The sequence below is a fragment of the Platalea leucorodia genome (genome assembly GCF_965183815.1).
Source record: "Platalea leucorodia genome assembly, chromosome: 7".
NCBI classification, from domain to species: domain Eukaryota; kingdom Metazoa; phylum Chordata; class Aves; order Pelecaniformes; family Threskiornithidae; genus Platalea; species Platalea leucorodia.
This window is the reverse complement of record NC_138829.1, coordinates 3,993,905-4,016,643: the sequence shown is the minus strand read 5'-3', so window position 1 is coordinate 4,016,643 and position 22,739 is coordinate 3,993,905. Positions and strand designations below refer to the sequence as shown.

Genomic DNA, 22,739 nt, shown 5'->3' with positions numbered 1-22,739 from the left:
GCAGCAGAGCAGAATGACTGTAGAAGGCAGCGGTGGGAGGTAATGGCACAAAAAACAAAGAGATTGGTGGAAAATCCTTAGTCATGAAGCTTGTTCGTTTGTGAAACAGCCTCCCCAGGGAAGCACCAGGACCCCAGCGAGAGATCAGACCCAGATGCCCCATGAACAAGGCAGGGGCCGGGCAGATGAGTCAGGAGCGTTCTTCCATCTGTTTCATCTCTGCCCCTTCCCAAGGGAGCTGACACAGAGCCATTTCACGCAGGAGTTCTGCTTCCCATCCCGGTTTCATCAGCAGCTTGTAGCTGGCAGCATCTGGTGAGCGGGGCAAGAGCCAGGCATCCACACACCCCAGCGCAGCCATGCGGTAGCCTCGTGGGGTAGGTGGCGAAACGCCCGAGAAGGCAGCTCTCCACGGCCCCGGAAGGTTTCTTTTCAAGGGAGTCAGTTAACAGCACGTAAGAAACCCTACAACGGCAAAACCCGCACTGCGTGCTTAGCCGGTCAGCTTAACACCGACAAGTTGTAGTTCTTAAGGAGCTAACAGTAACACTTCCTTTTTTCAAGCTGAAAATTTCCTAACTAAAGCATCATCCGTTTCTTAAAGATTTTTTTCTGAAGGAGTTGCACTGCTCCATCACCGACGTAGGTGGCAGAAGCCCAACAGCAGTGAAGGGAAAGCGCTGCCGAAGGCTGGTTCGGCTCCACCGACGCCGTGAAGCCTCCCCGTACGCAGCGCTCCGCAGCCTTCCCATGCCACAGGAGAAGAGGTGAGGAGGCTGTGAAGCCTCGCCCAGGTGTCCTGGCTAGTCCTGCCCGTGACTAAGCAAAGATCAGCAAGTCCCAGGCGTGGTCAACTTGCCTTGAATACACAAAGTGAGGCAGAACTCCTACAAAGCAAACAGGCTCCTACAAAGTAAACAAGCTGCTGGACGCTCCTCCGGCAGAAGGCAGCATTGGAAGAGATCATGGCAGTACAAAATGGCTTCACGGTTCAGATTCATGCCTTCAAGTTCAAAGACACCTGCCCTCGGCGAGCCCCCTCGGCGCAGGGTGCTCGTTCCGAGGCTGACATTCACACGCAGCCCTACCGGTACGGGGAGAGCGCTGGATGCTCAGATCCCCAAATGCCTTTTATATTGATTCAACTCTCTTAAGCCCACCTCTTCCCCGTTAAAATATAGTCTAATTACAAACTTACATTTCCCAAATACACAAGTTCTTCTAACAAACAGCTTTGTAATTTGCTCAGTCACCACAGTGCTCCGAAGGAGCCGTCCTTTCATTCGTATCCTGCATGCGACAGAGGGATCGGCAAATAAAGCCAATAAAGAGAACTGAGGCCGGACTTGCACAGCCAGCGGTTATCGCAGTGCTTTGAGAGGGGAGAGGAGTTAAAGCTGCACAAACGGCCTTGGCAATTCCCAATTTGAAAACTTTAAAGCACTGATAAGTGCGTGGCCTTAATTGACTCTAATGCTTCAGAAGAGCTGAGGTGAATCCTTGAGGCCTTCACACTACTGTGGCCGGTGCTTTGGGCCTCAGCTTGCAAACACCAACCCAATTTCTACCTCAAATGATGCAACTACTGCCTTACAACGGGAACTACTCCTTCAATACCAGTATGAAGTTGCACTACTCTAGTAGACAGACGGGCCATACTGGCTTGTTCAGCTTAAATCAACCTATCACTAATTTAACAAGCCGCTTTTTAATGCTAGCTAAAAGAATTCAGTCTGGATGCGTGTAAAATTGGTAGCTGCCCTCTGTATTAATTCAGCACATGACTATTTTATTAAGTAATTAATCGGCGCTCTGTTAAATTTAACTTGCAGAAATCAAGGGGAGATTTTTAGGACAGTATTTTGCCTTCAATTGGTCTCAGAATGTCAGTGTCAAAATAATGCAGGATATAATGAGGTTTTGTAACGAGGTTAAGGGTTAAATACTGATTAGATCACTGCTGTTGCTCAACTGCCAGCAGTAGTGCAGAGTGCAGTTCATAAAGAGCATTTCTACAAGCATGACCATAATATATACTGAGAACAAGGTGAGTTTTAGCAAACTTTTTCTTTACTAAAGTCTCTTGTTATAAATTACACAAATAACTTTATAAACAAATCCCCCCAGCTTGCATTTTGTTTAAAGTAATAACTTTATATCATACAAATAAAGAAATTTCAAGTATGAAAAGTGCATTATTGCAATAATACCTCTTTGCAAGTCCAAAAATCTTGGTTTAGAATAAAACTGTAAAGTGTAAAAAAGGAGTAAAACAATCAGTGCCATCTATTCATTCAAGAAGTCCAACATCTTAAAAATGATGCTTAGTGTGTTGCAGAGGCAGATTTACATCTGAAAGCAACATGTAATTGAGAAGAAGCTATGTGTGTGTTCATCGTTTTGCGTTATTAAGTCTTTTTCCCTACTTTTCTTCACCTTTCTTGGCAGGAATTCGCAATACCGACAGTGCTCGTCCGCAGCCATCATCCGTTCTGTGCTGCCGCCACTTGCATGGGTCCGAGTTCGTCATCCTCTTCATGCATTCGCTTTAAACTTCCTGCAAAAGGCAAGAGGAAGGAGGACACATCGGAAAAGATCAGCTGGAACAACACAGAGCTGTGAGCAGGACGACAGGGCAGGCGTTATTTCCTCCTTGCAGGGACTCTGCCCTCTGAAGACCTGCAGCTTTGGGACAGCCGGTTGCCGACAGCACTCTTCTTCCCTCGCACTTCTCCACACGGATAAGAAATTTCCTAGAATCCACCATTTTTTGCACTCCCTTTACGTCTTCCCCCCAGACTCCATTTTCACTGGCCTTTACACGGGGTTGCTACTGGCACACCTCTCTGGGATTAAGGTAACATTTTTTACACGCCCTAATCCCCTGTTATCTGCTTAAAGGCACAGCAAAGCTTTTTTTTTTTTTTTTTTTTTTTCAGAGCAACTGCCTTAATTTTAAGGGTACCAACTACATCACGAACCTTGGCTGCTTTCAACCTGTCACTCTTGATTCCTCTAGGGAATTCGGGGTTTTTGAAGGATAGGGAGGGGCAGGGCCCTTCTCCAGTACGGTATGAAAGTGCAGGCAACACCACAGGGAAGTTCAACCACAGGAGAACAGAATATTTAAGTGCTGCATACTTAAGTTTGAACGCAGCCTTCCCAAAAGTCCGAGATTCACTGCTGCTGGGGGTTTACTTAGGGAGCGCAAAAGTCACCTCACAACACCAGGGAAGACAGGCGGCATCGCACGCAACAGGAGAGGCTTCTGACCTGTACTACCAGGTGGAACTGAGAGGGATCTCTCCAGCTGCAGCGGTGACATCATCTGGATGGTTAATTTTGCTAGATAGATGGCTTCATATTCCTGAAAAAGTTGAATAATAGATATTGCTATTAGTTTGGCATAACACTTTGTAAGGATGAGAAGGACTAATTCAGAGAGTTCACTAGGACGGACTAGAGAGTATCTTACAGCGAGGCAGAGATTTTAAAGGAGGAGAGTTCTTTGTTGCTGTGACGCGAATGACAACAACTACCAGGAAGGCAGAGTGAAAGAAAACTTAAAGGATGACAAAAAAAAGGCTTTAGGGAAGAGTAAACTTTCATTAAAAAGATATTCTGCGAGAACGTTCAGAGAACACGCTGTTTCCAGACGGCAACTCAGAGAGCAGGAACAAACCAAACTTAGAATACAGGAGCTTCAGAGATTTGTTACAAGGATGAACCATACATGGCCTTGAAGTCGCGTTCGAGTGACCTGTCACGCTTTCAGTGCTACACAACAACTCCTCGCAGGAGTTACTTTAAGAAAGAAGAAAAAAAAACAAAACCCAGACTCAGGAGATACTCGATCATCTTGCTGCCAGCCACCTGAGTAATAGCAGAGACACTGCAAATCTGTTTCAACGTACTGCCCTGATGTTTGCCCACCAGTCACCTGGAATACGATAAAGCAACTTCATGATACCGCTGTTTGCTGCTTCAGACTTGCGAATTTCAGCACCTATGAATGCAAGCGTCAAGAAGCATCGCTGATGCGTGCCGCGATGCGTGCTTTGCAGTGTCCTCAGCCACCGCCTAAACTGTTCCAGAGCCTCAGTTGCTGCACAAAACAGGATTTTTATTTCTCCTCCATTCCTGGATTTGCTTTGTCTAAAGCTTAAGTCTCATGAACTAGGGTACCCAAGCTCTACTGTAGCTTCTGACATTTACTTGAAGCATACTTTTACAGTAAATGTTAAGCCTAAGTAGCAACAGCTGTTTTGCAGGAAGATGATTCATCAAACGGCTTTTGAGTTACAACCAGGGGGAGGAAAAAAAAAAAAAAAGTCACCTGAAGTTGATGGACAAATCCAGCATTAGGATTAATACAGAATCTTCTTTCTTGAACATAAGTAAATGCATCCCTTAAAAAGAAAAGGAGAGAGAAAATACTTCAGCAGAAAACAGGCTATGACAAAAGTCTCTGTGGTTTCAGGGGTCTTCCTTCCGATGATCAGCTCTTTGGAAATCCACAACCTCTAAATGCCCCTCAGAACTGGTTTGTATAGCTGGAATTGTTTGGGCAAAATAGGAAGCAGTAGTTGTAAAACACCTCCAGTCTTCAGCTTGCTGGCCTGTTTTCAAGACACTACTTAGAACAGCCTCTTGGGGCCTCTCCTACAGCTTTACAGCGAGGCATCAGTCCGTGTAGGCTGGTATCCTGCTCCCGTTAGCAGCAGGTACCTACTGCTTCTTAAAGAAAGGGTGGAAACAAGCCTGCAGTGAAGTGAAATGGAATGATCTGCCCCAGGCAAAGTCTTCACTCAGTCTCAGTAGGTAACAACTGGCTTATGCGTCAATACACGACTGTTTAAAGTTATTATTCACTTACACCACTTGAATTTGAAAATGAATACCTACAGACGTATCAGACTTCTTATCTGTACTAAAGTACTCTCTCCCTTCAGCCTTTTCAGGCAAATGGTTAACTACACGACCACGCTCTGCTCTTACCTGTACTTCACCCCAAATGTTTCCATTATGTATGCAATAACTAAGGCAGCACTGAAAAGAAACAAAAACATTAGTAAAATATATTTCCATTGTTTAAAAAAAATTAATAAGCAGGATGGATAGTTTCTTACCTTCTAGAAATCCCTGCATTTCCATGGACAAGAACTTTTCCTAAGAAGGAAAAAAGAAAAAAACAAACAGCAAACCATACTTGTATAGACTGAAGAAAATTCTTTGAAATGTAGTTTTTCCTTGTTATCGAGAACAACACAGTAGCAAGGTGCATCCTAAGAATAATAGGTGTGTCTTTCTTCTCTCTAGATTACTAACTACACTCTGTCCCTTACTGCCCTGGGATACAGAAGCATGGATTCCTGCTCCCCTGAGGATTTTGAGTAACAGAATCCGCATTCCAGGACCACAATGCAGATTTAAAGCCCTACATTAGAGAGGGGACAAAAAAACCTCTCATGCATAGAACACAGTTGTGTTTAAAGTGAGGAAAATAAAAAACCCAAAACCACAAGCAGATATACAGAGAAGTTTGTTTTCCAGTCGGAAGCAAAAGGAAAGAAAAACACTTTGCTCTACACTTGTATAATATCGTTCAAGTCAAGCACAATAAAACCCCAAATTTAAGAAAACCTCATACTTAAGAGCTTCTAACACATACCACTAAGTTAGTTGTAAAGCTTTAACAATAATGCATTAATAAATGAAGGAAAAAAGTTAATATGATTTTACCTCCACTTTGTAAACTTCCATCAATAAATTCTTTAGTCTAAAAAGAAAAAAAAAAAAAAAATCACATGGCTCAAAGTTTCAGATTATTTTAGATGTTACCGCTACTTGCATTTAAATTTGGTAGAATTTTTGTATCGGTCTTTATATACAGTGATAATAATGCACTCTGTTTATAGAGACTTTGATATCACTTCAACTGGACATTTATATTTCTTTTGTACTTTTAACTATCCGTAAAATTGTCAGTGAAAAACTAGTGTGAAGCCAGAAACAAAAATGCATAAGAATCCAGTATGCATGCCTTTTACAATCATTATGTCACACGTTATGCCACTATAATAAAAAATTAACTTCCAAACATCTTTGCTTAACAGTCGGGGGGGGGACCCAAACAAAAAACCACACACATCACCACCAACACGGCCTGGAGCACACCACGACACCTGTGTCTTCCTAGGAGTTCTCCAGTGATATTCGCGGTTATAAAAGTAGGTCTAATCAATCTATAAGGTGAGATGTGATGTAGCGAGGTCTCTGGAATACTGCCAGGTTAAAACAGCTGATTAGATGAAAAGCAAAAGCTAAATAATTTATTGGGGGGAAAACTCAGACTAGACTCTTAAAATATACCAACACAGAGCTGCTAAGATGTCAGCAGCTGCGAGATCTGTGAAGGATGTTGTTTGCTCAAATGGCATTTACTTCAGAAAAGCTGCAAGCCATCAACTGGTTTGCCGCCTTCTGCAAAAACACGACCACCTCTGCCATACACAGGGAAGCCAGAAGAGCTTTTTGGTGGTGGGGATTTTTTTTGGGTGGGGGAAGGAACAAAACACTTTTGCTCTGTTGCAAACTAACCTAAAATAAGGATACAAAACCGTAGCACAGAACTAAAGGTTTATTCTATTTCCAAATGTCAGTATGTAATGGGCACTGTTTAACTAAAGTTACTTTTTAATTCCTCTACAGCATCTTGAAACATGCTTACTGTAAACCTTAGTTACACCAACTAGTTACTGTTTTCTGTTGAATTTGGTTTACTATTTGATACAAGAAATGTAAACACTCTTGGGCTCAAGTTTCCTACAGGCCACGGGTTTCCAAAATAACTAGTATTCTCCCGTGACCTGTTTTCTTTTTGTTTTGAGACCAGTCTTTTTTTTTTTTTTTTTTTTGAGACCATAGTAAGATACATCTCTCACAACTCTGCCTCAGTTCCTATATGGTAAAAAGGAGTTAATCACGCTTACTCAAGTGGCAATAATAAGGTCATTTAAGAGTTCTCGGCCCCTCCAGGTGCCTCAGGCTGGGCATCCCAAATCTTGGTATCTGTTAGTTTAGAAAACTCTCCTAATCCATTCACACTAACACACAAATACTTACCATAGGGAAAAATCGTATTATATTCTCGACTGGATTATCTGCAATATCCAAGACTAAATACCTACAATGAAAACAGTTGCTGTGAGTACACAATAACACCGGGTTGCTGCCACCTGTACACCTGCAGCTGATTCAACCCTGCTCCAAGACTCAAACCTGCAGAAAGAAGCCAGCACTATGCTCCCGGCTTTTCTTTCTGGTCTGAGAAGACAAACGAGCAACCTCTGGAGCCGTGCTTCCAAGGAAGGCAGCAAGGAACGTTCTCCAACATCCCCTGACAAAACCACTTCTCGGAGTGCAGAAATTCACAAGTGCTACGCTACCGGCGACTCAACTTTGTTCGACAGCAGCGTACTACCTACTCACATCCTCCCCATCAGTGTGTAAATACGGGCCAGTGTTCTTCTTCTGGGGCTTTATGCAACTTTTTCAGCGGTACACACGTTCTGATGACGTTACCTCCAATGTTTTATTAGCAGGACAAACTGTACTCAGAACTAACAACTTTAAAACTGAAGACAGTCACTGTAAGCTCATGGATACTTCTTATTTGTGGTGTTATCTCTGTCTAGAGTTGGATGGATGAATAAACTTCATGGTTTGGATTTAAGAGTCTTCCTACACCTTCACACATTTTTCAAATACTTTTGACGATGTGAAAATATTTGGAAAGAACACTAAGATAAAAAACCCCAATCTTATTAATACAGAATAAGGTGTTTAAAAGTAAGATCTTTCATTGTGTGCAGTTCGGCATGTTATGATCATTTCTCACCTAAATAGCTGTTGGAAGTTTGGTTTAATAAAATTTGCTTCGATGTTTTGCCGTATGCATATTACATGGGTTATGCCATGTTTCTGAAGTATAGGTAGCTGTGGAAAAAGAAAAAAAAAAACAGATTTAATTTTAAATTACTGAATCCATCTATTGCACAGTAATAAAAAGAAAAGCTATACTTAAATACACAATAGGGCTATATCATGTCCTCAAGGAAAATCCGAGCTAGTTTTCTAATGTTCAAAGCATAGCGTGAAAGATTTTGTCTTTCAAAAAGACAAAACACAACCATTAGGAGCTGCAAGAAAAAGCATTCCTAACAATGATAAAAGGAATAAGCAATAAAGAAGGCATTCAATGAACTTGTTTGTCTCTGCCCACCTTTCACTTTCCCTGAAACTGCAAGTCCCTACACGAGGCGGTAATTTTCAGCTAGAAATGGATTCTTGCTGGAATCAGACCACTGAAAGTAAGATCATTTAAACTACGAGGGAAGCTTGCAGATGCAAGCTTTGCCGTAGCAGTGCTTGACTTCATTGCGGATGCAATTTACCTTACTTTACTGCACACATGCGAGTTCCCACTTCTGATTTGTATTGCAACACTTTAGCAAAGGCAATAGATTGCCTAATCAGTAATGGGCAAGTCTCAAACGTTTTACCTTTTTCTAAGAAAAATTATATTCAACCTTAACTACAAGACTCCATTTTAATACCAAAAGCTCACACATGAATGCTCGCTGCAATTAGTGTGCAAGCCACTTCAAACTCGCATTTTTCTCTGGTTTGTAAGGCACAGGTAAAGCTGAGTAGCTGAATTGAGAGAGCACGCATGTGTGTGTGTACGAACGCATGCAGAACTTCGAGCCACGTGAAAATCATCAAAGCTCTTTTTCGTTTTTCTCCTGAACCAACCCTTTAGCTCACAAGATTGTTAAGGAAAATGCAGCCTTGTAAGCGCCAACTGCCCCAGCATGTGGCTGGGGCGGTAGCTCGGATTCACCCTGCAAAGGGGAGGCATGAGACAGCCCCAGTCAGATAATCCTGCAGGCTAAAAGGACCATAAATGCACTGTGTATTACTTCTACTCTGGCATTTTTCATGTTCCAGTTCAGGATTGCAATCAGATTTACATCAATATAGATAACACTTGAACACATCGCCACAGTAACAAATCACCACAGCAAAGTTTCCTTATGAGATACTATTCTGAATATCATACCTTGCTTTTCATAGCTGAAGAATATGGGCCTAAAAATAACCCAGGTAAAATTTCCTAGGGGGGGCAGAAAAACAGACATTTAATACCAACTCAAAATTATCTGAAATAATACATTGCGTTCAACTCAAACTATGGCCACGAAAACAAGTAATTTACATACTAGTGAGAGCTGTGCTATCAAGTGCCATTTATAACAGGAGAAGGGGAAAAAAATTGGTTTGGCAAAATAAAAGAAACATGATCTTTGTGCAGGAGATCTTGTTTTGGAACAGGAATCAAGTCCTTTATTTGGATTAAGTCCCAGTTTGATTACTACATCTTACCCAGCCCCAGATCAAATGAAGGGAGCTCTAACTTTGTATACAATCGTGTCTCGTAATTAATTCCAAATCGCTCTCATGGAAAAAGATACACACATGGTAAGTCTTCTAGCCTTGTCCTAGTAGTAGGAAAATATCAATTTTTAACCATTTATCTCCCCACCAATAAAGACATGTAGGTCTGTAGATCTTGTCTTGTGCAAAGGTTTGGCTGACGTCATGGCAGGAAAATTTTAATCGTCCAGAGATCCTACTTGAAAGCACTTACTTCCAACCAAATTTAAGTCAAAAAGCAAGGCTCCAATACATTTTTAGGAACCATCTCTCAAAAACATTCATGAATAACAAAAATACAGTATTTTGCGGATTCTGAAGAAAAGGACAAGATTACCTTTTTTAGCCCACCCGCACTCTAAGCCGGCAATCCTCGCACATCTCTCCCATGGTGCAGCCTCACGCTTCACCCCTAAAGACTGATTTTGATACCAGCTCTTTTGTAGGGCACTTTCTTACCGAGTGCACCATGGGTTTTGACTCAAATGGTAACTGAAAACGTCATACCTGCATCTCTCTCCTCATGGGATAGGTCCAATCCTTAAAATAAAACAAAAAATAATTATATAGGCACATAAAGGGGAAAAACAAATTCAGACAGAGATCTTATCTAAAAGAATCAGTCTATTTTCTGCAGCTTGTAGAAGCTACCTGCTACGCAACAGGCACATTGCTTACGCTTACTGCTGACTCTCCACATGGATACCAGTAACGCTTGAGTGCAAGGAACACTATTTTGAAAGCTAATGTGAAGAAACCTCAGTTACTCTACATCATCAGTGACGAAGCCTGTGCAGAACAGCCAGTGTTGTACATCCACACCTCAGCTTTCTGCTTAGAAGCTTCCCTCTAGAGTGGGGAGGAAAAAAAAGCAAAAGGAAAAAAGCTTTTGAACATTCTGTACTAGCCACAGTAGCAAAAAAATTCCTTTGACTGGTACATTCCTACAGCCACTGAAAAAACAGAAGATAAGAAGCGTAGCAGGTAACTCCCTTAAAATCTACACTGCCTCACCTAATACATTCAAACTAACTTTATTTTGAATATTCAGGATTTAGCTTTAACAATTCTAGAAACTTGTGTTCTCCATGAACACGGCAGGCCATTCAACTGAACTTGCACTTTTCTCCATCCTAGACAGCTGCACTGGGAAGGATCCCTGCACAGTGAAGGCATACGCTTGTGTTCAGCCACAAGGACACGATACTCCTCATCGGCTAATTTAAACTACAGACCCTCAAGTTTATCATAGAATCACAGAATCGTTTAGGTTGGAAAAGACCCTTAAGATCATCGAGTCCAACCGTTAACCCAGCACTGCCAAGCCCACCACTAAACCATGGCCCTCAGCACTACATCTACCTGTTGTTTAAATCCCTCCAGGGATGAGGACTCAGCCCCTGCCCTGGGCAGCCTGGGCCAGGGCCTGACAGCCCTTTGGGGGAAGAAGTTTTTCCCAATACCCAACCCAAACCTGCCCTGGCGCAGCTTGAGGCCGTTCCCTCTCGTCCCATCGCTTGTTCCTGGGGAGCAGAGACCGACCCCCCCGGCTCCAGCCTCCTTTCAGGCCGTTGCAGAGAGCGATGAGGGCTCCCCTCAGCCTCCTCTTCTCCAGGCTGAGCCCCCCCAGCCCCCCCAGCCGCCCCTCCCCAGCCTTGTGCTCCAGCCCCTGCCCCCGCCTCGCTGCCCTGCTCTGGCCACGCTCCAGCCCCTCCAGGGCCGCCTTGGGGTGCGGGGCCCAGCGCTGAGCACAGCATTCGAGGGGCGGCCTCACCAGTGCCCAGTGCAGGGGCACCATCACCTCCCTGCTCCTGCTGGCCACACTGTTCCTGATACAGGCCAGGATGCCACTGGCCCTCTTGGCCACCTGGGCACACTGCTGGCTCATGTTCAGCAGCTGTCAACCAACACCCCCAGGTCCTTTCCCGCCGGGCAGCTCCCGGCAGCTCCCAGCCGCTCCTCCCCACGCCTGCAGCGTTGCATGGGGTTGTTGTGACCCAAGTGCAGGACCCGGCCCTGAGCCTTGCTGACCCTGACCCAGTGGCCTGGGCCCATCGCCCCAGCCTGGCCAGGTCCCTCTGCAGGGCCTTCCTACCCTCCAGCAGATCGACACTTTCACCCAACTTGGTGTCACCTGCAAACTGACTGAGGGTGCACTCAACCCCCTCATCCAGAGTTTGCGAGGGTTCACCACTCGGGAACCAGCCCTTCCCAGCTGACTACTTACTATCATCCAACTCTATCAGAACCACCCAGAGCAAATGCCAGGATCAACATTTTCATCCTTTGCTCCATTTTACAGAACTGCCAAAGCTGAATAGAAAAATGCTCAGGCAGACTCTATTCCTGTCTTTCCTTCTTTACAACTCCCACTGTCCTCTATTAACAGGCTCTTACTCATTCTTTGACCCTCACACACGAAGGAGTTGTATCTGAGATCACAGTTACCAGCTGGAGGGGAAAAAAAAAAAAAAAGGGAATAGTCAAACATATCAAATCAGATAGACTGCATACATTTATTTACATAACTTTGTTGTTTGCTCCACACACACCGGCAGCTAAGAAAAAACTTTGCCATATGTCGTTCTTCTTATGTTCCAATCTCCTCAAAACTATGAGAAAGTTAAATTCTAAATATTCCACCTCTGAAGTGAGGTCAGGATTACACCAAGAAAGATCCAGGCCCTTAAACTGTAGTGTTGTCCACCGTAGCACCTGCAGTTGTACCGGTGGCATCACTTTCACGTTAACCCTCTTTTTACTAAGAAAAACAAGAAAAATCCAGTGCTTCCCCCAGACACACACACAGTTACACAGCGAGGTTTTGCTAGTTCTTGGTAGTGGAATTAGAAAGGATTTTAGTATCAGTAAACTTATTCTGCAAACCACTTGAATCGAATCTGGGACAGCATTTCTGAGAAAGCAAACAAACGTAAAGCCACTCAAAACAATTCTTTGAATATTGCCTAAAATGGTAGTACAAACAGGGAAATAAAATGCACCGAAACGGTCTTTGCTAAAGACAGAGAGGTAGCTAAACTATTTCTGCATGTTCCAGCTGTAATAATAAAAGCTCCTGAGAGTAGAAAGTAGAAGTCTGGTGACAAAAGGACGATATTAAACAGAACTGTACCCTTTGAAGGTTGGCCCAAGAGTGTTTTAGCATAACTCTTTTGTCTCACTGCATATACAAAAGCATAATTCACTCATCAAAAAGCAAGAAAATCCCAGTTTTGTCCAAGTATAGACACAACAGCAAGAGTAATAAACTCTGAAAAGCTAAAGCTATACTGCAGGAACATACAAGCGCTTAAGTGGGTTTATTACTCTACAGAATTTTAAAGTCTTAACGTGGAGCATAGTGAAAACACAAATTTATCACTGCTTTGGTCAAAGGGACTTAACAATACATTACAAATCATCCTTTCAAACGCATTAGAAGCAGGAAACTGTGTTAGTCCCAACAGCTGTAAACTGTGCAAAATAAGTAGGCAAGAATTTAGCAATATACAGCCCAAAGAAAGCCAAAGCCCAAAAGACAACAGATGCCACAGATGTTCTGAACAAGAAAAAAAAAAAAAAAAGTCAGTACTGGCTCCAGACATCAGTTTCAGTGTTCTTCAAGAAGCCAAAAAGATACAGTTTCCAATGGGACTTAGTTTGCAAAATAAACATCTGAAAGATGATGTACAAAGAAAACATTTAATCTCAGACAAGTACACAAACTACTGAAAGTGTGATTCTGGTGATTTCTTGACAGCCGTTCAAGGCTTTTAAAACTAACAATGCAAGATTATTCAAATATTATGCAAAATTAAGTATTAACATAGACTGAACCCAAGCAGAGGTCTCATTTTAAGGAATTCATTCATCAACCATGTTTTCCACACTGTCTGAAGCACCCAGCAGACAAATAATAACTGGAAGTTTCTCTTTTTATCACATCAAATACAAGAATTTTGCTAAGAAAGCTACTGATGATGCCAGAGCTGGATCGAGTAACAGCACTCCTTGCTGCAAAGTATTTGGTAGGTTCTACAGGATCGGTGACGACTCACTGGAAGCCATGATCTTCAATACTCGCAAGACACAAAAGTGAAGAGAAGGAATGCAAAAAATAACCCCCACAACTCCAAAGTTTTAAAAAGGAGCCACTCACCCTTGACAGATCTGCCCAAACTGGATGGTGATTCACTGACGGACAAGTTTAAAAGATACCTCAGCCGTTGTGCTGAGGGTGTTCACAGCACATATCTGCTGTATTTCGAATTTGCACAAATGACGCGCCAGGGACTATCTAAAGCACTTCAACTACTGTCCCAGAATGGAGCGACCAGCAGGAGAAAAGGGAATAAAGCACGTTTCAAAGCCTTCCCTTCCCCATCTACAGCCAATCTCTAGACGAAATAAATATATGAATGAATAGGCGAGACTTGTCTACACCACAAAGAGCTTCTTGGTAACCAATATCCAAGCTACACCAAGAGTTACTCTGCCAACAGTTATGGTTATTTTGTCAATATTTTGCCATAGCTATACTTGTTCCTCTTTAGAAGAACAGTTTAATGGCAAAAAAACTGACACCTTACACTGACACGTGCAAATGCACGTGGACTTTTTCCCGAAAGAGTGACCTTGGCTAGCACTTAATATAAAATTCATATTATGAATTTTCTAATTAGTTTAACAGCCCTGACGTTGAGACTTGCCTATGCTTAAGATCTGCAGAAAAGCAAAGATTGGGGTTTTTAAACACAGCACCACAACATACCTTAGGCAATCTGCGTATGCCTCACTAGAAGGAATGTAGTGAAATGGATATATACGCGACATCGCTTAACTGGTCCCTAACCGACAGTTTAAGTCTGAAGACCCATCTAATTTTCACGTATAAAAGGTATATCCTAGTCAGTCTTCGCTGAAGCGCAGCTTTGGCTGAAAGGCAATCTGCAGTACTGCACTTTCATTATTATGGTTAAACTCCTGCTGCCTTATAATTAGCAAAGCCTGCAGACCACAGGCTGCCCGAGATGAAGGAAGAAGCTCTCAAAGGTGCTGAAAAGAAAACCAGTAAAATAAATCAAATCAGTAGTTTAAAGAAGGAGAATCCAACATCAAGAAGTATCTTTTCTAGATTTTAGCTGCTGCCCCTTATCTGCTCAGCATCACCGGCCATCAGCCACCACCTGCAATGACTCTCCCTGCTTTCAAGACCATTACTCACGTCCTTTTGAAAAGCTGCACGCCAACTCCCAGTAACACCTTCCTGACCGCTCCGGGTTTCCGACCCCTTTTCCAACACTCAGACAGCTCTTTTGTTGTTGATTAATGGCATCACTTACCTCTCTGCACAGATTTCTCTCCCCACTGCAATTCATCACAGCAAGACTTCTGCATGATTGATCGTTCCTCATGTACCTCAAAAACCTAGGGCTGTCAGAAACCTCTTGCCTAAATTTGTTTCCCTGTCTAGTGGAATATTCATATAAGCTATAACACTCAAAAGTCTCTCCTCCAAACCTGGTACAACATTCTTCCACAAGCTGTGAAATCAAAGCTGAAGACAACTGTTACGGCAACGACAGCCACACATTCTGCTGACCTGCTGCAATTCCTTCATCTGCTCTGGCTAGAACTTTGTACTGCTCTGCAGAGGAAATTAAAATTACAGCTAAACAGTGCTATATCAGAACAGTCGGAGGGCATGATTATATTAACTGCCAACACTGCTATCACCCCCCCCCCCTTCGCAGGCTACAGCTTGGATTGTGGATGGGTCTTGATCCCTTAACGATCACCCTGACACAAAAAATATTTTAATATTACTGAAACCTCTCTCATGTCTATCACTGTGAAACATCCTACTTTAAGGGCCTCAAAATTCGCTATGAACAAGAATGAAATGGAAGGCTGTGTCTTCAGTTTGAGTCATGCTTCATGTTCTTGGACAGTTATTCCAGTTAGAAGTTTTTATATATATATATATATGTATATTTATATATATATATATATATGTGTGTGTGTATTTTTTTCTATATATAGAGAGAATAAAATTCTTTCAGTTGGAAGGGACTTACAACAGTCATCTAGTCCAACTGCCTAACCACTTCAGGGCTAAATATATACACATATTTTTTTTCCCCAGGTAGAAGTCCTAGTGCAAGTATATAAAACACAAAAAATTACACCCAGTCCTTTCGTTCACTCAAGATGTGGGCATGCCACCACCAAGAACAGAGCTACACTGACAGGGTTAGGGCAGGCTCTGACAGTACTGCTAACCCAAAGCAGCAGCTGGTTAAAGGATGAGGTTACATTCCCACCCTTGCGCAGTTGTTTAATCCTACGGTCACCACGCTCAGGAAACTGTAATGCCCCAAACTAACAGCTTTTTTAGCAAAGCTGGTTGTCTACTGAATAGGCTCCCAGCTGCAGGTCACCACAGGGCAGATAAGCATCGGGACAAAAACGGTGACAACACTGGATGGCTGGCAGGACGGGTAAAGCCACTTTTTAGCAAAAGCAGCTATGAGATGGGCTTTGCTGCAACGGCACCGACCCCCTCGGTCACAGATCCCACTTGGGTCAGTCTCCGCAACGGTAAACACGGGCTGGGAAGCCGTGTTTAACAGCGTTTTCTGTGTATTTGTAAAGAGTACTCGGACAATGGGAGTCCTCAGCATACAGACGTTTTTTGCTTTTGAAAATACAAAGGAATACAAAAGCAGGAAGGTGGAGAGAAAAAACAATAGCAGGTGGGAATGACAGAGCACACAGAGGAAGGAAGAGGGGTACACCGGGAAAATAAAGGTTATTTTGGCAAAGAGAAACACCAGCCACGGAAAAGGCTGAAAGGTAGGCTAAGGCAACTAAATGGAAAGTAGAAACATAATACAGATAAGAAACAAATGTTTCTTATTTGTCCCATTCTGTAATGTTGGTCCAAAAGATAAATCTACTGGCTCGTTAAACACCAATTAGCACACAGGATCATCAGCACTGGCTTTTATTAAAGCACAGCAAAGGAGTAAAGGCAGAATTCTTCAGCTTATATGAAGCACGTAGCCAATTGGCAGGACTGCCATGCTTTTTGTATTATTTTCTTTTTAAATAGGCTTGCACAGAAGCTGAGATTCATCCGAATTTTTTCTAAGATTTCTCCTGCATTCACCCCACGGCAATTCTACCCACTATAATAAAAGGTTTCGATGATTCACTTTTTACGAAGAATCTGTAGAATGTGTACTAACGAATAAGTTTTACCAGTAACTAGTAAACGAAAAATTCTATTCAGATTATTATTAGAATTGTTTATAATGGTGCAAGTATGTCCTTTTTCATGCCTTGTTTTTCTTTTTTTTCCTCCTCTTTTTTATTTTACCTACAGCCTATTGAGATGGGCTATACGGAGACAGCCCAGGACCGTACAGGTCTCTCTACAATCCTCCTTTAGATAAAACCCCTATGCTTTAAATCCCCAGTTCTACAAGCGGCTCCAGTTGTGAGCCCCCTCCCCGTCTGTGTGGATGCCTATGCACTTCAGGGGGCTCCCCGCGGATGCAAGGCATAAATTCATCGCGGCCAACGAGACTGCTCAACCTCCGCTGCCACGGCACGCTTTTTGATACATGCGAAGTCGTCTGGTGGTATCCCACAGAGTTAGGATCAAAATCTGTCACCTGATTTACATTTCCCAGCATGACGTAGCATTTGTTTTAAATTTCTTTTGCTCTATTATGTGGGCAGGTAAAATAAATATTATAATACAGGCTTCCTACTTATTTTAAAGAGTCTGCAGAGGAGGGGAATCGCTTTATATTTGTTAAGGGGGTTATGTGTGTTTCCTATCAAAAGTAAGAATAAAAAAGCTTAAGCAGTTTGTTCCACCTTTAGATGGACTACACTACTGCATAGTGTAAAAAGGAGTCAAAAATACATTAGCATTTTAGACTAAATATAGCTGTCAAGAAATGTACATTTCTTCAAAAATCATGCGCTAAAGAAAGCTCAGTTTTTACATGCATAATAAAAAGGCAAATATGACTGCTTAGTCAATAAGCTGATAATTCTATTACAAGAACCACGGAGAGTCCTAAAAAAATTCTAAATACATCACGCATACTAGTTTACTCAGCCTGCTTGCAAGCAAATATGTTTTAACAAAGAAATGAACTGGTAATTATTGCTGTGTTCCCATTACATATATCCTACCGCTAATTTTTTTTGTTGTTTAAAATTTAATGGGAAAATAATTTCCATTAAATTCCTTGAATTATTCCAGTCCTTATTTACCATCTTTCCAAAAGCGCTAAGATGTCTCAGTGCTAATGTGCCAGCGTGCCCTAACTGTTATTAACCTGACCCTCTTTTAGCAGGTCTTTAGCCATACATGTTTTCACTGGGGGGGAAAAAAAAAACAAACCCTCAGTACTTCTCAAATTTGAGAAAGTTTGCGATCTTATCTTGGAAAATGTGCCAATTTTAGAAAAAGCCATATAAATCTACGCTTAGCAATGGTTTCCATGCCATGTACGATCACTATTACTCATAAGACTTGGACATATTCACTATCACCAAACTGTAAAAGAACACGTACAGCTTACAGACATTGATGGCATATACCAGAAAAGCTTTGCGAGAACGGCGAGTTACATGTTGAATATCCCAAAATTAAAAGTAGAAAACACTCAGGTGGCATAAGGACCTGTAAAAAGGAGTTCAGCTTGTAACTGCCACAGACTCACCAGTGAAAGACGAAGCTGGTTTATCCCAGACTTCATTAGCTCATCTTGCAGAACTGGACAATTCACCCCGACTGCAGCCAGCACACGAGAGTGGACTGGAGGCAGCACCACAAGCCAGCGCTGACACACGCTTGTACCGAAGCGTGGCAGACGTTCGCGAATACCTGTCTGTGCTTGACCTACAACAAGCACGGTTTCACCACCTGAATGAACTTTAAGTACACACAAACTGCAGGGGGGGGGGGAAGAAAAAGCGACACGTGTCACTAAGAGCCCTCACAAGAACGAACTTCTGGCCCGTCAATTCCTGACATGGTATCGGATTGGGAACGCAAAGAAGGCATAACTCTCTCCAGCAGGTAAATATCACCAGCATTTCTGAACGTGGCATTTCACAAGCTCCATTAGCGAAGGTCAGTAGTTTAAAAATCCAGCAGTTTTTAATACTAGTGACATCACAACAATCTACAGGCCAGAAAAGTGACCTATTTATCTAGCGTACGTTGCCGCAGTCTGCCCAAGTCAATCCAACCGCAGGCTGCCGTCACCCCCGCAGCAGCCAGCCTTGCCCGCTCTCTGACTTTTCCTTCTGCCAGCACTGGGGAGTGTGAAGTCGTGCAGTCAACCAGATCAGCTCACCGATTTGGCTTTTTTTTTTTTTTTTAATTATTATTATTTAAGCTGTCACGTGGTTACCAGTGTCAGCTGGGGGGTGGCAGTTAGATCGCCTTAAGATGACCACAAAGTTGCACTGACTCCCGAGCAGCCTACGCCAGGAAGTCACCAGGCATTCCCCAGGCTCTCTCTCCTCCGCTCCCCCCCCAGTATCTTGAAATCAAATCTACCGAGACAGCATTAAACCATACATAGCCAACTTCCTGAAATAATATTAGAGAGTACTTCTTGCTGAAGAACCTCCTCACAACAACACACAAGAGATCATCTTCAGCTATCCATGAATAACTACATTTTGTGGACAGAATGATTTTCGTTTCCTTAGTTTGCTTTTCCAAAGCATCTTCTTCAGCCTTGGGCCTTCAGCCCAATCCTTAAGTCTCTTACGCTTTGCTTAACAAGAACTTTGACATTCTCACACTGGCATTAACTTTTCTGTTCCCCCCCAAGTACTCCAACTATAGTGTATTTACATCAAGTCAGACACAAATGTAAGGTCCTGAAAAAAAATTAACCTGCAGATTTTAAAAACAGTCCTTGAAATTGTCCGCTATGGTCTTGCAGCATGTGGTGTTCTAACATTCTGTACATTACAGTGTTGAGAGAGAGAGCGAGCACGAAAAAAGCAAAAACTAAAATCCACTCTGAAGGACACTGTAGTATAATTTCAGTTTTCATCAGCTAAGAGTTGTTAGACTGGCAGCGACCTCTGTTTTTAAAACTATTTTAACTGCACACACCTTTTTAGCCATTCTAGTAATAAACAGGTTTGAAAAGCCATCCAGGCTGGTTTAGTTAACCATTTTCAGAAGTAACTGTAGATAACATGATTGGTTTCTCCAGAAAGAAAAGATACTTAAAAACAAACAAATCATAAACCTCACAGAGTGGTATATGATTTGTGTTCAGATACAACCTGCTTACAACTTTCTGAAAGCAACCAAGATGACTTGTAAACACCTCCATAGCTCTGAAGAGGGTATTAAATCTTGACAACAAAATTAAAAAAGACAAAAACATAGTAACTTCCATATTTCAGGTAACTTACCACAATAACAGCATTCAACAATAGCTCCGTTGAAACAGAAACAAATGCTGATGTTTATGAAATATGCAACAATCTATAGACCTCTGAAGAGCTCAGATCCTATCAGCTTCCCGCACGAAACACGGTGACATTTTGCATCAAATACCTGACGCTATCAAAGCGGGACGCTGGGGGCTGTTTGCGACACACGAAAACACACCACCAGTATCCAGGGTCAGAAGGGAGAAGCTAAGCCAAGTCCAGAAATCAGACACCACGCTGACCCGACTCCTCGGACACCGGTCAGGGCGCAGTTTAGCCTCAGCAGATATTGCCACCTGTCTTAGTTTGTAGAGAAGTCTTGGCTCTTGAACGCCGTAAAAATGCCTCCCCAATAGACTCACCAGAGCGCCAAATTGTTGCCTGAGTATCTAAGAGTTCGTAGACGCCAACTGTTTGGAAGGGGACAGGCAGGTACTCGCTGCTAGCGGCTCATTACCTTTCTGCCTGTACAAAAAGGGGCAAGCAGGCAGCAGATGGAGGACTGGTGACCATACAAAGGGAGAGGGAACAGGCAGCGGAAAGAAAAAGGGCGGCTAACAGGCAGGCCATGACACGCTGAAGCGCAGAAGAGGGGACACCAGAGGAGAGCGAGCTGAGCGGGGGCCACCATCCGAGGGCAAAAGGCAAGGGAGCGGGCGAGACGAGCCGGGGGGGGTCTGTGGCAGCAGGCAGGGCTGGGGAACGGCCCCCGCAGCGGGCAGGCGGGGAAAGGCCGGAGGCAGCCGAGGGGGACGGGGGTCCAGCGGAGAGGGCAGGGAGCAGAGGACCGGAGGACGCGGCCGGTGGTCCCCGGGGGGTGGCGGAGCGCCCGGCAGCGGGGCCTGCGGACGGGGGTGTCCCCAGTACGGGGCGAGGGGAGAGGACGGACCCGCGCCCCGGGGGGGACCGGCGGGGGCGGCCAGCGAGGCCTGGGCGCGGGGGAAAGGGGACGGGAGACACCGCACGGGGCGGGGGTCCGGGCCCACGGACCGGGGCGGGGAGGTCGGGACCACCCCGGGCGGGCGGCTCTCCTCAGGCGGGGCCGAGCGGCCGCGGCTCCCCTGGCAGCTCCCCTCCGCCCCTCACCTCAGAGTCCTCTTTGGCCTGCGGCAGCGCGGGGAAGGCCGGCTTGGCGAGCTCCATGGCCGGGCGCTCTCCGGGCGGGGCAGGACCGGGCAGGGCGGCTATTTGGGCAGCGGGCCCGCGGGCTCCGGCTCGGGAGCGGCGGCGGCAGCAGGAGGAGGCGGAGGAGGCGGCGGCGCGCTCAGCCGCTCGCACCCGGCCGCCATGCTGCTGCTGCTACTGCTGTTGCTGCTGCTGCCTCTTCCCTCCTCCTCCTCCTCCCGCCGCCGCCCGCCCCCGGGCTCCGCTCCAGCGGCGGCACCGCCTCCGCCCCCGCCCCAACCGCCCCGCCCGCACCAACGGCGGCCGCGCTCCCGCCGCCGTGAGGCGCCAACCGGCGCCCGCTCCCCCCTCCTCCTCACGGGGGCCGTCCCCCGGCTGCGGGCGGGAAGCGCCGTCAGCTCCCCCCGTTCGTTAATTAACCATTAACCCCAATTAAAACTTCTTCAACAGGCCCCTTTCCCGCCACGGGTTCTGCTTCTCCCGTCGACGCTCAGGCCCGAAGCGCCTCACGCCTCGGGCGCGCTCCCCGCCATGTCGCCGCCATTAGCGCTTCCGAAGACGTTCTTCTCGTCGCCTTCCCCTCGCCCCGCCATTGCTTGCGGTCTCTTTTCTCCTCACAGGCAGATCAAACCGCTTCCATTTTGGCGAGCAGGCACCTGCTTTATCCGCCATCAGAAGGACGCTGCCTGCCTCAAATTTTAGCTGATGCTGCAAACGGGGTCGTTTTCGAACAGGTCCTCTTCGCGTGTGGGAGATGACACACCAGTCTTGGGGCAGGAAGCTATTTTTCCACTTTTTGATGTTCCCTGGTCCCATGCTCTGCTGAACTCTTTAAGATATCACCCCAAACTATTGAAACATTTTGCTCATTTGCTCATTTCCCCCTTGAGAAACCTTCGACCATCACGTTTCAGCAACCGTTCTTTCAGCACCGCAATTTCCTTCCAGTGAAAGATGAAAAAAGGCAACGGCGAAGGAGAAAGCAACACTAAAACCGCAGCTCCCACCTCCAGCTGGCGTCTGGAACGGGAACGGGTGTCGGTAGCCTTAGCTTATGGCCTGAACTTCAAAAATGAGCTCTAAGCACTCCCAGGGCTTTAGGAAACGGTTTGCCACCTTTTACCCTCCTCCAAGGTACCGCCAGAAGCTCAGCTCACTCTTTACGTCACTGCAGTGCTCAGAAACAGATTTTAATTTAATTTTCTAATTGTTCCAAGCCCACTGGCTGTAGCACCCAGACCCAGCAGCTCTCTACGAGCTGCACTCAAAAGGGTGTTAAACTAAAACTGACATTTGCATCGTGATGCTCCTGACGCAATCACGATAGGAAGTTTTCATACTAACCAGAAAAAAGGTCCGTAACAACCATTAGCCATATAAAGATGAAAATATTGTGCCCTGGCCTGTTTTAACCACTTTACACCTTACGCTACCTGTTTTGTCTCACAGGGATAGGGAAAAGAATACAACCGTGGCTATTAAAACCACCCGGGAGATGCTGTTCAGCAGTGTGTTTCCTGGCAAATCTGGAGTTAATCTAATGTACTTGTCTGTCAGCTGAGCATGCCCAGACTAATCCAATTAGGAAAATTGGAAGTAGCCAGAAGTACAGTCCAGTACACTCCTGT

The 22,739-nt window shown here is 44.6% G+C and overlaps 1 protein-coding gene across 3 annotated transcripts; it reads right to left on the bottom strand.

The window, feature by feature from the left end:
• Positions 1–1,918: 1,918 nt before the first annotated feature.
• STYX (serine/threonine/tyrosine interacting protein) lies at positions 1,919–21,312 on the bottom strand. Of its 3 annotated transcripts, XM_082317210.1 has the most exons (11): positions 21,073–21,312; positions 10,006–10,038; positions 9,125–9,178; positions 7,901–7,998; positions 7,126–7,186; positions 5,743–5,779; positions 5,130–5,169; positions 4,999–5,049; positions 4,337–4,409; positions 3,274–3,367; positions 1,919–2,557 (listed from the first exon to the last, which is right to left on the bottom strand). In XM_082317210.1, the coding sequence occupies exons 1-11, from the start codon at positions 21,127–21,129 to the stop codon at positions 2,484–2,486; spliced, it is 672 nt and encodes a 223-aa protein (XP_082173336.1). In that variant the 5' UTR covers positions 21,130–21,312; the 3' UTR covers positions 1,919–2,483. The 3 variants fall into 3 exon arrangements, with proteins under 3 accessions (XP_082173336.1, XP_082173337.1, XP_082173338.1); XM_082317211.1 differs by lacking the exon at positions 9,125–9,178; XM_082317212.1 differs by lacking the exons at positions 9,125–9,178; positions 10,006–10,038.
• Positions 21,313–22,739: the final 1,427 nt, after the last annotated feature.